Here is a 17,596-nt window from a genome sequence, read left to right as displayed (position 1 = left end):
TTGGATTAATGCCAGCCTTGCTGGTGTGAGATGGAATCTCATCGTAGTTTTAATTTGCATTTCTCTAATGGCTAATGATCGAGAGCATTTTCTCATGTATCTGTTGGCTGCCTGAATATCTTCTTTAGTGAAATGTGTGTTCACATCCTTTGCCCACTTCTTGATTGGGTTGTTTGTCTTTTTGTGGTTGAGTTTTGACAGAATCATGTAGATTTTAGAGATCAGGCGCTGGTCTGAGATGTCATAGCTGAAAATTCTTTCCCAGTCTGTAGGTGGTCTTTTTACTCTTTTGGTGAAGTCTTTAGATGAGCATAGGTGTTTGATTTTTAGGAGCTCCCAGTTATCGGGTTTCTCTTCATCATTTTTGGTAATGTTTTGTATTCTGTTTATACCTTGTATTAGGGCTCCTAGGGTTGTCCCAATTTTTTCTTCCATGATCTTTATCGTTTTAGGCTTTATGTTTAGGTCTTTGATCCACTTGGAGTTAGTTTTTGTGCATGGTGTGAGGTATGGGTCCTGTTTCATTTTTTTGCAAATGGATATCCAGTTATGCCAGCACCATTTGTTAAAAAGGCTATCTTTTCCCCAGTTAATTGACCCTGGTCCTTTGTCAAATATCAGCTGCTCATATGTGGATGGATCTATGTCTGGGTTCTCAATTCTGTTCCATTGGTCTATGTGTCTGTTGTTGTATCAATACCAGGCTGTTTTGACTACTGTGGCTGTATAATAGGTTCTGAAGTCAGGTAAGGTGAGGCCTCCCACTTTCTTCTTCTTTTTCAGTAGTGCTTTGCTTATCCGGGGCTTCTTTCCCTTCCATATGAAATTGGTGATTTGTTTCTCTATCCCCTTAAAATATGACATTGGAATTTGGATCGGAAGTGCGTTAAATGTATAGATGGCTTTTGGTAGAATAGACATTTTTACTATGTTAAGTCTTCCTATCCATGAGCAGGGTATGTTTTTCCACTTAAGTATGTCCTTTTGAATTTCTTGTAGTAGAGCTTTGTAGTTTTCTTTGTATAGGTCTTTTACATCTTTGGTAAGATTTATTCCTAAGTATCTTATCTTCTTGGGGGCTACTGTGAATGGTATTGATTTGGTTATTTCCTCTTCGGTGTTCTTTTTGTTGATGTAGAGGAATCCAAGTGATTTTTGTATGTTTATTTTATAACCTGAGACTCTGCCAAACTCTTCTATTAGTTTCAGTAGTTTTCTGGAGGATTCCTTAGGGTTTTCTGTGTATACAATCATGTCATCTGCAAATAGTGATAACTTTACTTCTTCCTTGCCAATCCGGATACCTTTTATTTCTTTGTCTAGCCTAATTGCCCTGGCTAAGACTTCCAACACGATGTTGAATAAGAGCGGTGATAAAGGGCATCCTTGTCTGGTTCCCGTTCTCAAGGGAAATGCTTTCAGGTTCTCTCCATTTAGAGTGATATTGGCTGTTGGCTTTGCATAGATGCCCTTTATTATGTTGAGGAATTTTCCTTCAATTCCTATTTTGGTAAGAGTTTTTATCATGAATGGGTGTTGGACTTTGTCAAATGCCTTTTCTGCATTAATTGATAAGATCATGTGGTTTTTGTCTTTTGTTTTATTTATGTGATGGATTACATTAATGGTTTTTCTGATATTAAACCAGCCTTGCATGCCTGGTATAAATCCCACTTGATCAGGGTGAATTATTTTTTTGATGTGTTGTTGGATTCTATTGGCCAGAATTTTGTTGAGGATTTTTGCATCAATGTCCATGAGGGATATAGGTCTATAATTTTCTTTTTTTGTAATGTCTTTACCTGGTTTTGGTATCAGGGAGATGGTGGCTTCATAGAATGAGTTGGGTAGTATCCCGTCATTTTCTATGCTTTGGAATACCTTTAGTAGTAGTGGTGTTAACTCTTCTCTGAAAGTTTGGTAGAACTCTGCACTGAAGCCGTCCGGGCCAGGGCTTTTTTTTGTTGGGAGTTTTTTGATTACCGTTTCAATCTCTTTTTTTGTTATGGGTCTATTTAGTTGTTCTACTTCTGAATGTGTTAGTTTATGTAGGTAGTGTTTTTCCAGGAATTCATCCATTTCTTCTAGGTTTGCAAATTTGTTAGAGTACAATTTTTCATAATAATCTGAAATGATTCTTTTAATTTCATTTGGTTCTGTTGTGATGTGGTCCTTCTCATTTCTTATTCGGGTTATTTGTTTCCTTTCCTGTATTTCTTTAGTCAGTCTAGCCAATGGTTTATCAATTTTGTTAATTTTTTCAGAGAACCAGCTTTTGGCTTTGTTAATTCTTTCGATTGTTTTTCTGTTCTCTAATTCATTTAGTTCAGCTCTAATTTTTATTATTTGTTTTCTTCTGGTGCCTGATGGATTCTTTTGTTGCTCACTTTCTATTTGTTCAAGTTGTAGGGACAGTTCTCTGATTTTGGCTCTTTCTTCTTTTTGTATGTGTGCATTTATTGATATAAATTGGCCTCTGAGCACTGCTTTTGCTGTGTCCCAGAGGTTTTGATAGGAAGTATTTTCATTCTCGTTGCTTTCTATGAATTTCCTTATTCCCTCCTTGATGTCTTGTATAACCCAGTCTTTTTTCAGGAGGGTATTGTTCAGTTTCCAAGTATTTGATTTCTTTTCCCTAGTTTTTCTGTTCTTGATCTCTAGTTTTATTGCCTTGTGGTCTGAGAAGATGCTTTGTAATATTTCGATGTTTTGGACTCTGCAAAGGTTTGTTTTATGACCTAATATGTGGTCTATTCTAGAGAATGCTCCATGTGCACTAGAAAAAAAAGTATATTTTGCAGCAGTTGGGTGGAGAGTTCTGTATAAGTCAATGAGGTCAAGTTGGTTGATTGTTGTAATTAGATCTTCCGTGTCTCTGTTGAGCTTCTTACTGGATGTCCTGTCCTTCTCCGAAAGTGGTGTGTTGAAGTCTCCTACTATAATTGTGGAGGTATCTATCTCGCTTTTCAATTCTGTTAAAATTTGATTTATGTATCTTGCAGCCCTGTCATTGGGTGCGTAAATATTTAATATGGTTATGTCTTCCTGATCAATTGTCCCTTTTATCATTATATAGTGTCCTTCTTTATCCTTTGTGGTGGATTTAAGTCTAAAGTCTATTTTGTCAGAAATTAATATTGCTACTCCTCTTCTTTTTTGCTTGTTGTTTGCTTGATATACTTTTTTCCATCCTTTGAGTTTTAGTTTGTTTGTGTCTCTAAGTCTAAGGTGTGTCTCTTGTAGGCAGCATATAGATGGATCGTGTTTCTTTATCCAGTCTGTGACTCTCCGTCTCTTTATTGGTGCATTTAGTCCATTTACATTCAGGGTAATTATAGATAAATAAGTTTTTAGTGCTGTCATTTTGATGCCTTTTTATGTGTGTTGTTGACAATTTCATTTTTCCACATACTTTTTTGTGCTGAGGCGTTTTTCTTAGTAAATTGTGAGATCCTCATTTTCATAGTGCTTGACTTTATGTTAGTTGAGTCGTTACGTTTTTCTTGGTTTTTATCTTGAGTTATAGAGTTGTTATACCTTTTTGTGGTTACCTTATTATTTACCCCTATTTTTCTAAGTAAAAACCTAACTTGTATTGTTCTATATCGCCTTGTATCACTCTCCATATGGCAGTTCAATGCCTCCTGTGTTTAGTCCCTCTTTTTGATTATTGTGATCTTTTACCTATTGACTTCCATGATTCCCTGTTATGTGTATTTTTATTTATTTATTTTTAATTAATCTTAATTTGTTTGTTTTTGTGATTTCCCTATTTGAGTTGATATCAGGACGTTCTGTTTTGTGACCTTGTGTTGTGCTGGTATCTGATATTATTGGTTCTCTGACCAAACAATATCCTTTAGTATTTCTTGTAGCTTTGGTTTGGTTTTTGCAAATTCTCTAAACTTGTGTTTGTCTGTAAATATTTTAATTTCGCCTTCATATTTCAGAGAGAGTTTTGCTGGATATATGATCCTTGGCTGGCAGTTTTTCTCCTTCAGTGTTCTGTATATGTCGTCCCATTCCCTTCGTGCCTGCACGGTTTCTGCTGAGTAGTCAGAACATATTCTTATTGATTCTCCCTTGAAGGAAACCTTTCTTTTCTCCCTGGCTGCTTTTAAAATTTTCACTTTATCTTTGGTTTTGGTGAGTTTGATGATAATATGTCTTGGTGTTTTTCTTTTTGGATCAATCTTAAATGGGGTTCGATGAGCATCTTGGATAGATATCCTTTCGTCTTTCATGATGTCAGGGAAGTTTTCTGTCAGGAGTTCTTCAACTATTTTCTCTGTGTTTTCTGTCCCCCCTCCCTGTTCTGGGACTCCAATCACCCGCAGGTTATCCTTCTTGATAGAGTCCCACATAATTCTTAGGGTTTCTTCATTTTTTTTTAATTCTTTTATCTGATTTTTTTTTCAGCTATGTTGGTGTTGATTTCCTGGTCCTCCAGATGTCCCAGTCTGCATTCTAACTGCTCGAGTCTGCTCCTCTGACTTCCTAGTGTGTTGTCTAATTCTGTTATTTTATTGTTAATCTTTTGGATTTCTACATGTTGTCTCTCTATGGATTCTTGCAACTTATTAATTTTTCCAGTATGTTCTTGAATAATCTTTTTGAGTTCTTCAACAGTTTTATCAGTGTGTTCCTTGGCTTTTTCTACAGTTATCCTAATTTCATTTGTGATATCATTAAGCATTCTGTAAATTAGTTTTTTATATTCCGTATCTGATAATTCCAAGATTGTATCTTCATTTGGGAAAGGTTTTGATTCTTTTGTTTGGGGGGTTGGAGAAGCTGTCACGGTCTGCTTCTTTAAGTGGTTTGATATGGATTGTTGTCTCCGAGCCATCACTGGGAAACTAGTTTTTCCAGAAAATCCGCTGCGTCCAGTCCAAATCCCTGCGGGACGGTTCCCCAGCTCGGATGCTGCTCTTTCTGCTCCAAGACCAGTCACTGCCTCCCGGGGACTTCTCCTACCGGCTGCGTCCCACGCCGCCCGTGGAACCGGCTGGTTCCCCTCCCGGGGTTAGTTCAGGAGGGTGGAGCAGGTCTCTGTGTTTGTGCCGTACGTGACTGGTACGCTGGCTCCAGGCTCTGGAAACAATCGCTGCTTCCCGGTATTAGTTCGTTCTCCGTCTCTAAATCTGTGTTTGTTGTTCAGGGTTCGTAGATTGTTATGTATGTGATCGATTCACTTGTTTTTCCGTGTCTTTGTTGTAAGAGGGATCCGAGGTAGCGTCTGCCTAGTCCGCCATCTTGGCTCCGCCCCCCCACCTTTTTTTTAAATGAAGCAGCTCTTTTTGTTAACTTCAAAACTTTTAAGATTTATTCCATTATTTTCTAAAGTTTCTCATGCCATCTTCATGATCCTGCCATGTTTGAAATTATGCCTTTTCTGCTTTAGTGATATGCACGTAAATTCCACATACACAATCAGGTCTCTTAGCTCTGAAATAAAACAAAACAAAGCAATACAGAACAACAGAAAGCCAGTACACAGGCAGGTTGCAGGTGATTCAGTGATTTCTAATCTACCCAACACCGGAATTGCAGCATTTGTCAATTATATATTCCCCTTCATCACATATATTTGAATTAGTAACTTTTATAAAACTAAGTAATTTTAGGTAAAGAAGGAAGGCAACAAAAGACAAAATTAAAAATGAAGAGTTTAAATACATTCATAGCATTTTCTGCTGTGCAACAGAAATGCAAAGGACCTAGCACCATGTCTGACATACTGAAAATGATAACTGCATTATAGACGTTGATTTCATTATAGACGTTGATTTTTTTACTTGGAGTAAGTTAGAGGGAAATGGGATACACACACACACACACACACAAAAAGAAAGAGACAAGAAAGCTTTGGATAACTAAAAGCCTACTACTTTGAGTCAATTCACTTTTCCACTCAGCAAGACTGTATTACATGTCAAATCTACGAATGTCTTACAAGCTGTAGATGAAATTCTTCCTACCTAACTGATTCCTGGATTATTATCTACTTAAAGCTATGAATTGCACTGTCACATACATATTCTAAATGTACTTCTATGAATAAAACTTCAAGGGTTGGAAATCTTCCTTGAAATGCAACCAATGAAGTAAATTGAAATAATAAAGTATAGGAAAGTTTCTAGCGCAAGCAAAAGGGACTGGAATTAATTTTATATAATATACATATTATATGTCTGCATGTAAAACATACATATAGGGTCACTATGAGTCGGAATCGACTCGACGGCAGTGGGTGGTGGGTTGGGCATGTAAATCATTACCCAAAACCAAACCCAGTGCTGTTGAATCAATCCCGACTCATAGCAACCGCATATGACAAAGTAGAACTTCCCCCATAAGATTTCCGAGGCTGTAAATCTTTACGGAAGCAGACCGTGACATCTTTCACCTGCAGAGTGGCTTGTGGGATCCAACCAACTTTCTGGTTAGCATCCGAGTGCTTTAACCACCAAGCCACCAGGGATCCTTTATATATAGCATAAAAATAAACCCATTGCCGTTGAGTCGATTATGACTCAGAGAGTAGAACTATCCCATAGGGTTTCCAAGGCGTGGCTGGTGGATTTGTACTGCTGACTTTTTGGTTAGCAGCCAAGCTCAATCACTATGCCACCAGGGCTCCATATGACAGTCTCTCTCTCTATATATATAAAATGGCATTTGGAATATATTAGGTGTTTAAAAAATGTTAAATTATATTGAATAGAAAGACTTAAGAAGGGATATACAGATAGTTCTGACACACCTAAGACACCAAAGGCACCATTTTGCTGTACCTATGTAGATAATATAATATTATAAAATAATATATTTTTATATAAAATATAAAATTTTTATATAAAATAATAATATTAAAAATATAATATATTGTATGTTTTTTTATATTACATATGTGTAGATAAACTAGACTAAAATTTATAAACATCCATTTTTCATCATTCTTTCAGGTTTGTAAATTTTTGCCACGCAGTGTGGAGGGAAGTTTGATTCGACTCTGTTTTATCTTTTCCTAATTCTTTGCAGCTGCGAGAAGGTGATACCAGCAGCGTCACCTCCCATTGACACTCAAGTCTTTACTGTTTCTTAGTGGTACGTGTGTCTCATGTTTTCCTGTGGGAGATGAGTGTGAACCTGAATGAGTACTAGTGATTATTTTAGTTATGTTTAACATAATGTTTAATAAATATTTACTATATAAAAAAGGGTTGTGACGTAAATACAAAAAAGTCTCAATTCCCAGAGACTTGAGGTGTCATTTAGGAACGTCAGCTTTCCGTACTGTAGACTCATATGAAGATATCACCTAAATCTATTTTCCATGACCTCTGGCTTTTCACGTCAAACTCTCTTCTAACAAAGCGTCAGGATGATAATATATGCTATAATATCAACTTGTTAATTTTCAAGCAGACCAGCTCTCCCACATAGTCAGGAGACCAGCAGGAGCTGTTGAACAAGAAGCCATATATACATCTAGGTGCCATATTGCAATCTCCCCACCTCTCTCAAACACAACATAATCAGGAGCCTATATTGCAATCTCCCCACCTCTCTCAAACACAACATAATCAGGAGCCTACCTTCTGGGTAGAATGAGAAAAAGGAACTTAGGTGGCCTTAGGTGGAAAAAGAGTGCAAAAAGGACTGTAAGTCCCATCGTTTGTTCAATAAGCATTGACCTCTAACATATTTGTCTACTATACAAGATGTCGAAGGAGCCTTGGTAGCACAAAGGATTAAGTGCTTGGCTGATAACTGAAAGGTCGGCAGTTCAAGTCCACTCAGCAGCTCCATCAGAGACAGACTTGGTGATCAGCTCCCATAAAGATTACAGCCAAGAAGACCCTATAGGGCAGGTCTACTTTGTTATATAGGCTCACTATGCGTCAGAACAGACTTGATGGCAGCTAACAACATGCAAGGTGTGGAATAAATGAGACATTTTGGTGAAACTTTGCATTTACTAATTATATCAGTTAGTCAGAGGCCTCATCCCTAGTAGATATGGAAGTACACTGATCCTTGTCCCCCGTCCCCAACTTTCCTATAATTTATGACAACCATTTCTCTTCAGTTGTAGATTTTTTAGTGATTATACTGGTATATTAGCTATAATAATTCAAGATGCATTAGTACATTACTATACTGAGATACTGGTACGCTAAATATAATAATTAAAGACAAGGTTTGCCTAATCTCTTTTGGTGGAAAAACCTTGTATGTTATCTCTCATTTAAAAGTTGATTTTTCTAATATCTTGCTCTTCAGTAAGTTATTTATGTCTAAAGTCTAATGCTAGGGGTACTTGCTTTGCTTAACGTAAAAACTACATGAAGACGTTCAATGTTTTTCCAATTAAAAGTACAATATTGAATTAATTCTTAACATGCATGGTACCCTAATGAATGTAAAGATGTTAATCTGTATAAATTATCTAAAATCTCTTAGCAGTGTAAGAACTAAAACATTCTTAATGCACTTATATGAAGAAAACCTCATGCATTGAAAATTTTCCTTGAAATGCAACTAATGAGTTAAACTGAAATAATAAAGAGTAGAAAAGTTTATATCACATGCAAATGAAACTGGAACGATACCCTAACCCTAACTCTAAGTACAGACAGAGTTTTGTCCAAGAGCTTTTGCACACACTCACAGACTATTAAAATATTTATTTTTAATTTAAACTGTAAAGTTTTATACAACAGACTTGGTTCAAATTGCTGTTTACTTATGCCTAACAGTTTTGTGGGAAACCCTGGTGGCATACTGGTTAAGTGCTACAGCTGTTAACCAAAAGGTGAGCAGTTCGAATCCACCAGATGCTCCTTGGAAATCCTATGGGGCAGCTCTACTCTGTCCTATAGGGTGGCTATGAGTTGAAATCGACTTGACCGCAATGGGTTTGGTTTTGGTTTGGGAACAGTTTTGTGAGGGTATAAACTGTAAATAAACTATATATAAAAAAACCTCCTTGAAAAAAGAGCAAAGAACAAGTATAAGGCATTAGAGAAATAAAATACTGTGAAAATAGAGGGTATTAAAGAAAAGAATATCAGTTTTCTATAAATAAGGCACACTTGATTCTTTGCTGCATTTCCCATCTAGGAATTTCAGTAGTCACAAAAGCGCACCCCGGGAAAATGGCACTTGCTCTCTTTAATAATTTTACATATTATAAAACGACAATCAGTGCAAACACCATGGGAAACTTCCTTTAAGTAAAGTGTTACACAAATACCTGAAGCTATACCCTACTTTATTGTCAAGTATAAAAAACAAAAACAAAAACAACAAACCCAGTGCCGTCGAGTCGGTTCCGACTCATAGCGACCCTACAGAACAGAGTAGAAGCTTGAAAAATATGTTTTCACACTTCGTTCCTAAGAGAGCCTGTAAACCATACATGCTAGAGCAACAATAGTTCTGCAAATTTTACTCCTAAACACCAATGAACTTATTTCAACGGATATAACTAATTTTGATATTCCATGGAAATAACAACCTATTTGTCCAAATTGTGATATTATATGTACATACATGTGTACAGACATTCTTTTTAATGTTTATTTAATTATATTCACGTGATTTTAAACTGTATAATACACACATTATCTACAGTTATAAACTGTATAACATCAACACACACATTTAACGAGCCTAGGCTATTTAGTCTGAACACGTCACTGATGGAATTGAATTGGTGAAACTGAACTGCTGGGCTAACAGGCTTGTTCAAAATCACTTTGTTGAGACTTAAACCCAGTACCCTTGAATCTAAAAGCAGTGTTCTCTGCTTAGTCAAGACTGTTTCCCTGTATGTATATTTAAGTGAACTTTTATAAGTATGTTTTTTAATTTAGAACGACTGAGAAAGGTCACTTACAGCGAACTCCTTTTAACCTGAGGACACTTTTACAAAGCTTGAAATAACAGACTGATGTGTCGTGTGGGATTTCCAAATCATTACACTTTGACAGGGTAAAATTATATTTTCCTCCCTTAATTCATTAATGACCAATATTATGTCCACATCAACATTTACGGATGTTTTCTGATCTCCCCTCCAGCGTCAGCTTTACGCTTCTATTTATAAAATAATTCGCCTCAAGAATGACAGACTGTAATGGCACTGAAGCAGATGGCAATAAAGGCCGAAGTCTAAAGGTATCCCAAATGCCTATTAAATATATATTTTAGGAAGTCTGTTTCCAATTCTTTAAAGAGAAGGACACATTTGATGTCATTAAAAGCAAAAGTGAAACTGAATTTTCATTAAATGGAATGGACTCTCAAAGGTCTCTTGGGCATCCACAGATCTAATCCTCTGTTGTAAAATACAGAGGGAAAGTTTTCTGGGTTTTATTTTTTAACGTTTTTAAAGATGAGCATGCTTGGAGTCTTTATCCTGGGGACTGTGTCCTTATGAAGAATTCTGCTCTCCGTCATAGACTTTAAAATCTAAAAACTGGCCTGGAGTTATTTCATTTCATTGAAGAAGGCAGAAAAAAACTTACTACGACATGGTCAACTTTAGTTTTTAAAGCAGAAAAACAGTATCTGTAAAACAACATAAGAAATGGCACAAGTCGTTGATCTGATGTATTTAGCTATTATCCATAAATAGTTGTTTTGGGTCATTCTACTGAATATAAAATCAATGTCAAATCTAAGGCAGCATCTCACAGTCTTTCTGAATGAGTACTAAGATTTATTAAAGGAAAACAGGGATGGTAAATGCTTCCAATATGATTTTTTGGGCAAAGATTTAATTCTTTCCCCCACAAATAGGAGTTTATTCTCTCTGGAGAGGCCAGCAGTGCTAATCTCCTGAAAACTCAGCCTGGGGGGCTTAGGTGGAATGTTCCCCAAATAAGCAATGATTTCCCATATTACATACATTGTACTACCACTCATGTTATACTATCAACACATTTTTACAGTGGAAAATAAGTCTTTTTGACATAAATGTTCATGGAAAACAATTCACATATACAGAAAATACACCCATCAACAGTACATCTTTTTTATGGAAAGTGGGTAGGTACACTCACATAAGCCCACAGCAAGGTTTTTACAGATCAATTCATTAAAAATATTAAATTTAGAACATTATTTTCAGACTGCTTTAGGACTTGGTTTTAAATTTCACCTGAGAAATATACGAGGAAATCCTGACAATATTTCCTTTTAATTACTTAAGATCAACACTGCTTTTATGACAATTTTAAGCACCTTAAATTATTCAGAGCACAAAATCTATTTTCTCATGGAGGGAGATAGTCAACTTTTCCTTTTATGAATTCTTCATAACGACACAGTCCCACAGAATAGACTCCAAGCATGCTCGTCTTTAAAAACATTAAAAAAAAAAAAAAGAGGAAACTTTCCCCTTGTATTTTACAACAGAGAATTAGATTTAGGAAGTTCAAAGAGACCTTTGAGTGTTCCATTCAATTTAAGGAAAATTCAGTTTCAGCTAAACATCAATAGGCAAAAAAAATGAATATCTATTCAAACTTTACACCTTAAAAAATGAAAACAAAATGCATCAGAGACTTAAATGTAAAACATAAAATTACGAAGCTTTTGAAAAAAAAGTAGGAACACATCTTCATGATCTCAGACTAGGCAAAGGGTTTTTAGACTTGATGTAGAAGCCTGATCCATAAAAGGAAAAGTTGATAAATTTAAAGCTTTTGCTCTTTGAAAGACCCTGTTGAAGGATGAAAAGACAAGCTACAGACAGGTAAAAATATTTGCCAACTATATGTCTGACGAAGGACAAGTACATAGAGTACACAAAGAAATATTAAAACTCAACACTAACAATGACAATCTAATTAGAAAATAGACAAAATAAATGGACAGATATTTCACCAAAAAAGGATATATAGATAGCAAATATGTACATGAAAAGAGGTTTAACATGACTAACCATAGGGAAATGCAAATTAATGCCACCATAGGATATCATTGCACATCCATCAGAATGGCTAAAATAAAAACACACTGACGACACCAAATGTTGTTGAGAATGTGGAAAGACTTGATCACTCATACACTGCTGGCAGGAAGGTAAAAGGATACAGACCCTGCGGAAAATAGGGTGGCAGTCTCTTACAAAATTAAGTATGCAACTGCCATATGACCTAGCAATAGTTTTTTTTTTTTCCCCCAGAGAAATTAAAATTTGTGATTACACAAAAACATACATATGAAAGTTTATAGTAACTTCATTTGTAACAGCAAAAACAAACTGGAAACCACCTAGATGCACTTCAGTGAGTAAATGGTTAAAATATGATATATCCAAATCGTGGAATATGCCTCAGGGGGGAGAAAAAAAAAAAAGTAGGACCTCCAAAAAAAGACCCAACTACCAACTGTTGATAAATGCAACAACTGTAATGAATCTCCAGGGAGTTATGGGGAGTGAAGAAGCTAATCCCCACAAATGACATACCACATGATTCTATTTATTTATATACAATTATTCTTGGAATGACAAGATTATTGAAATAGGAAAGAGATCAGTCGTTTACTGTCAGGGGTGAAGGATGAGGTAAGGGGAGGTGGGGCTTGTTACAACAGGGCAGCAGGCACCAATGCTCACACCCTGGCTATTACACTGGACTCTAGTTTTTCAAGATATTAATTACCATGGGGGGAAACTGGGTGAAGGCTACACGGCCTCTGTACGCATTACGTCTAACAATGCCACGTGATGCTACAATGTCTCAAAATTAAACTTTAATTAAACATTATTCATTGAACAGAAGAGGACCTTAATGGAAAAAATTGCACTGATGACATTTTATCTCATAGAAAATAATATACTGAACATATTATTACAAATTAAATCATCTCCACATAGGGGCAACTTCATAGAAAATAATATACTGAATATATTACAAATTAAATCATCTCCACATAGGGGCAACTACCTAAGGAGTATCCGGCGATGGATGTGTATTGAGAAAATGCTGTTATTACATAAATAGATTGAGCAGACTGCTATGCGGATGATTATCCAGACACGATGGAGTCAGAGAATTCAAAAAGAGTTTTCAGAATAACAGGAAAATTACCCACACGTTACTGGGAAGTAGCCTAGGGCATTGAAAAAAGCGTGGCTTCTGAAGTAACAAAGCTGGACTTGAATCCAGCTCTCCTACTTCATTAGTCAAGCCACCTTCAAACAGATTTAAAGCTAGGTCTCCGGAATGCCAAAGTCCGTTCTGTTATTCACTAATCTCTACTTCCTAAAATATTACTGTACAGTTAGCTATGACTCTGACCATACAGTAATACCTAGTTTGTGACAGTTAAGTTATGCTATATTAGAAAGGGGGTGTTTTGTGTATCATTTAATTTATAGTTGTGATAATAAGGCCAAAGTGGAGGTGATAATTTCAACCCTAAATCTGCATATCAGTTTTTTGTTTGTTGTTTGTTTGTTTTAATTATTAGAGTAACCGGGGGTTGGAGGCAGAAGTAATGAGAGATTGAAGAAAGGTGTAGCTCAGGTGAAAAAATGTAACAATTTTCCCTTTCTTTTCTTATTTTTTCTTTTTGGAACCATGAAGGATAAAATTAAATAATTATTAAAAGCTAAAAAAACTAACACTCAAAGATGTTGGGCTGAGCTATGCTAGCGAGTTATCTAAGGGAGAAGAACTGATGCTGTATCTGGGCAGCAACCACGCCCTGGCTGTGTCACGCGTATAGTGCTTCAAGGCAAGGACTCGGGCCTTGGACTCTCCGTTGTGTGCTGTGCTTGGGCAAGTGAGCTAAATTTCATTAGCGCTGCGGCCTAATTCCTGAATATGCTGGCCCTATTTGTATTTTAGAGGCAAGTTAAATTAGGAGGCTTTATTTAGACATCGAGGTTAAGCCAGCACTCCAATTTAGACGTGTGTCAGAACTCTGCAGTTAGATAGCAAACTTTATACAACTATTAATAAAAACAATACTTTGATTCCCATTCTTCTATTGTCTCATTTGCATATAGTCCCTTGGAGACTCTGTGGGGGTGTTGTGGTGATTGTCACAGCAAGAGAAATTCATAAGTATCTGACTTTAATACCATATAACTATCCTTAATAAATAAATCACCTTCACTCTAAGGTATAATTCACCTTCAATAATAAAGATGTTTTCATGGCAAAGCAAGTGAAGCAAAACCTTAAACATTATTAGCTGAAACATCTAGAAATACAAAAACTGTACAACAGCACTTTCTTGGGAATTCAGATTTTAGTCCAGATCTATATAACAATTTTGAAAGAAATGAATAAAAGATATAATTGAATTTTAAAAGCAATAAGAATATGTTAAATAAATGCATAAGACTAGAAGTTTAAGGGCCAAAAAATGCTAAAATACTTGGTAGGAATATACGAATAAAAAAGATAAATGGAAGATGAGTTGTCTTTAAAATGGAGAATTCTATATTTTTGTGATTGATTATCTGGCCAATAGACAAGACAAAGGCCATTGAGAGATTTGTGTGTTATTCTCAGAAATGTTTTCGTACCACAATGATGAAAGTTTGCAAAAGCCTTGTACACTGAGGTGAAACTTTACTGATTAATCACAAAGACTAGCCTACCGTTCAGTCTCATGTGTGCTTTTATCAGCTTACGATGCTCTGAAAATGAGGAGCTCAACAATTGAAGGTTTTCCTACCTCGACAAGTAGGCAAAGAGCTACTCCACTGCCCGTTGCTCCGACACTGGGCTCGAGATGCACCCTGTAGCAAATAGCCAGTGTTGCAAGTGAAGTTCACAACATCATTCAGGTTGAACTCACTGCCATTCGTGAACCCATGGGCAGGGTTTCCAGGGTGACCGCATGTAATGGCTGTAGAAGAATATAAAGTCGGAATTATTGTCAGGTAATAAAAGACGAGTCATCAACAACTTGGAATTACTTATCAATCAATATGCAGATGACGTGAAATGTATGGATTAAAGGGTCTTGAGCTAATCAGGTATTTTACAGATTTATTTATATTTGGAAAGGAAAATTGGGAAGTAGAACCATGGGGCTAAACCCACAAAGCTCTATGATTGTGGAAAATAAGCAACACCTGGTAAATCCCCTTTTTATCATAAAAATTATTATTTTTTATTCAATTCATGACTGAATACCTAATAAGTTTAAAAATGAAGCAGAGAGAAAGACAGAAATACTAAAATTCTTTTATTAATCATGAGGTTTGAATAGTTTCTCCTTGGTACAAACCAGCTGAAATTGTGAAACTCTCATTTAGAAACCATTATAGGAATTTGGTTGATACTTTAAATTGTATATGTATAGATTATCCAGACACCCATAGTGACCCCACCTGACAGGGGAGAATGGATCCATAGGGTTTCCTAGGCTGTGATCTTTGCAGGAGCTGATCACCAGGTCTTCCTTCTGTGGAGACACTGGGTGGGTTGGCACCACCAATCTTTTGGTTAGCAACTGAGCACTAAACCACGTGTGCCACTAAGGCTCCTTCATGCCAATATTAAATATAATTAAATTAGCAAAAATATGAGCACTCAAACAGTATTTTTGTTGACAATTCCTCTCGTACGGTCCTTAGAAATATAATGAACTGTTAGTATGTCATGCCTACACCAATGGCCATAGACAGCACAGAGAAATACTTCACTGGGCGTTTCAAAGGAAACACACTGTTGTCATAAAACTGGCTTTCTGTCCTCATTTATCTCAGCAACATTTTTTCTTCTAAGTAAGGCTTCCATTTGTGAACTTCACGCACTTACCACAGTGCTATAACACACAATACCTGGCACTATCCTATCATTACATCAATATTTCCTTTGCTTAAATCACAGGAAAATAAAGGATATATATATCAGAAAAAAGTTTTTAAAATGAATTTTGCAATAAAGATGGGGTACAATCTTTTCTAAATATGCTATTCAGTATCTTTAAAGAGTTTAATCAGTACCTGACACTTTATCTCTTTCTTTTAAAGGAATAACTGCTTAAAAAACTCTTATATTCTTGCTAAAACAAAAGGCACAAATACAAAACAACTCAGACGATTGAGACAGCGTGGTGTTTTTTTTTGGAATCTGCAAGTTAACCGGCATGCTCTGACTCAGCATCTTTACCCTCCTTAATTAGCTTTTGTTCCCACCTAGTTTATCTGGTGTAAAATCAGGGAAAAGGAATGTCATGACCTCACTCGTCCTGGGATCCATTTGAAAGGAATTAATGAGCAAATTTAATGTGGGCAGAGGTCTGGAAGAAGGGTTGGTAGGAAACAGACTGTGAGGCAAATGACAAAAAGGAGGGAGTGTGTATTAATGGTTCATATTCTCTTTATTTGGACAGTTGAGAGTGCTCTATTCTATTCTGATTTCACGACAGATGAAAATGTAAGGAAAGGAAACATCCGATGAACTGTGTACTTACGGACACAAACAGGAGTTTGTCCAGACCATTTGTGGTCTTGCAGGCATATCCTAACTGAAGTCCCAACAAGCCGGAAGCCAGGATTGCACTGATAAACCACTGTGTCCCTGTAACTGAAGCCATCTCCACTGATATGGCCGTTCACAACCGGATCCGGAGAACCGCAGTGGCCAGCTAAAGGCATAAGTAAAACCAATAAAAATGCTGGAGGATTTATCTTTTATAAAGTACCACATTCATAATTTGTTTGAATTTATTGTTAAGTGAATAACAGCATTGAATACATAGCTCATTGTAATTGCTCCCAATTTATATTTTTTAATTTTAAATAGTTTTTTTTTAAACTAGTATTCTTCTTGATAATTGTTAGAAAAATCAGTACTATTTCTAATACCAAATTGTTCTAACAGAAGAAAAGAATGATAAGAATTTCTAGCCTAAGAGACTGTCTGAATAGTGGGATTATTAATACACTTGAGAAATTCCAAGTGGAAGGGCAGAATTCATAATATAAATTCAGTTTCAAACATTTAAATTTGACTTACGCATGGACCAATGTCTAAGTGAAAATGTCCTCCAGTTAATTTTAAATACAAGTCTAGAGGTCAAGGGAGAGATGATGTACTAAAGATAGAGAAGATTTAATAGTAACAAGATTATAGGTGGTAGTTGAAAATGCGAGCAGCCGGGCTGTCCAGGGTAAATGAGAAGAGGCCCGAAGGGAAAATCAGGACGAGCATTAATATTAAGGGAAGGTAAAATGTACCAATATGGTGGAGTCTGAAATGTAAGAAGATAATTTGCAAACACAGCACTGAAGAAATTTAAATAACAGAGAGCTTCCAAAGGAGAAGGAATTTAAAAGGAATTTTGATTTCTTCAGGTTGAGGGATGGAGTAGTAAGGTGGTATGGGGTCAGAAGAAAACTTGGAACTGTGAGAGCCATTTTTTCTCTTTCAGTCTCTGACACTTTCTTCGGCTCATCTTTCCTTCTTTCATTTCCTTTTCCTCCTCTTTCTCTTCCTCCCTCCCTTCTTTTCTCTATCCATTCTGAATGAATTTAAATTAATATTTAAAAAATCCATTGCCATGGAGTCCGACTCATAGTGACCCTATAAGACACAGTAGAACTGCC

The 17,596-nt window shown here is 36.2% G+C and overlaps 1 protein-coding gene across 1 annotated transcript in view; it reads right to left on the bottom strand.

The window, feature by feature from the left end:
• CSMD1 (CUB and Sushi multiple domains 1) overlaps positions 1 to 17,596 on the bottom strand; it is a 2,087,969-nt gene that overhangs the window by 60,872 nt on the left and 2,009,501 nt on the right. The window contains exons 53-54 of the mRNA XM_049902971.1: positions 16,462 to 16,635; positions 14,713 to 14,886 (exon numbers count right to left, since the gene is read on the bottom strand). Coding sequence (XP_049758928.1) covers positions 14,713 to 14,886; positions 16,462 to 16,635 — 348 coding nt within the window. The remainder of the gene's footprint in view (positions 1 to 14,712; positions 14,887 to 16,461; positions 16,636 to 17,596) is intronic.

The sequence above is a fragment of the Elephas maximus genome, chromosome 12 (genome assembly GCF_024166365.1).
Source record: "Elephas maximus indicus isolate mEleMax1 chromosome 12, mEleMax1 primary haplotype, whole genome shotgun sequence".
NCBI lineage: Eukaryota > Metazoa > Chordata > Mammalia > Proboscidea > Elephantidae > Elephas > Elephas maximus.
This window is presented reverse-complemented; position numbering and strand designations above follow the sequence as displayed.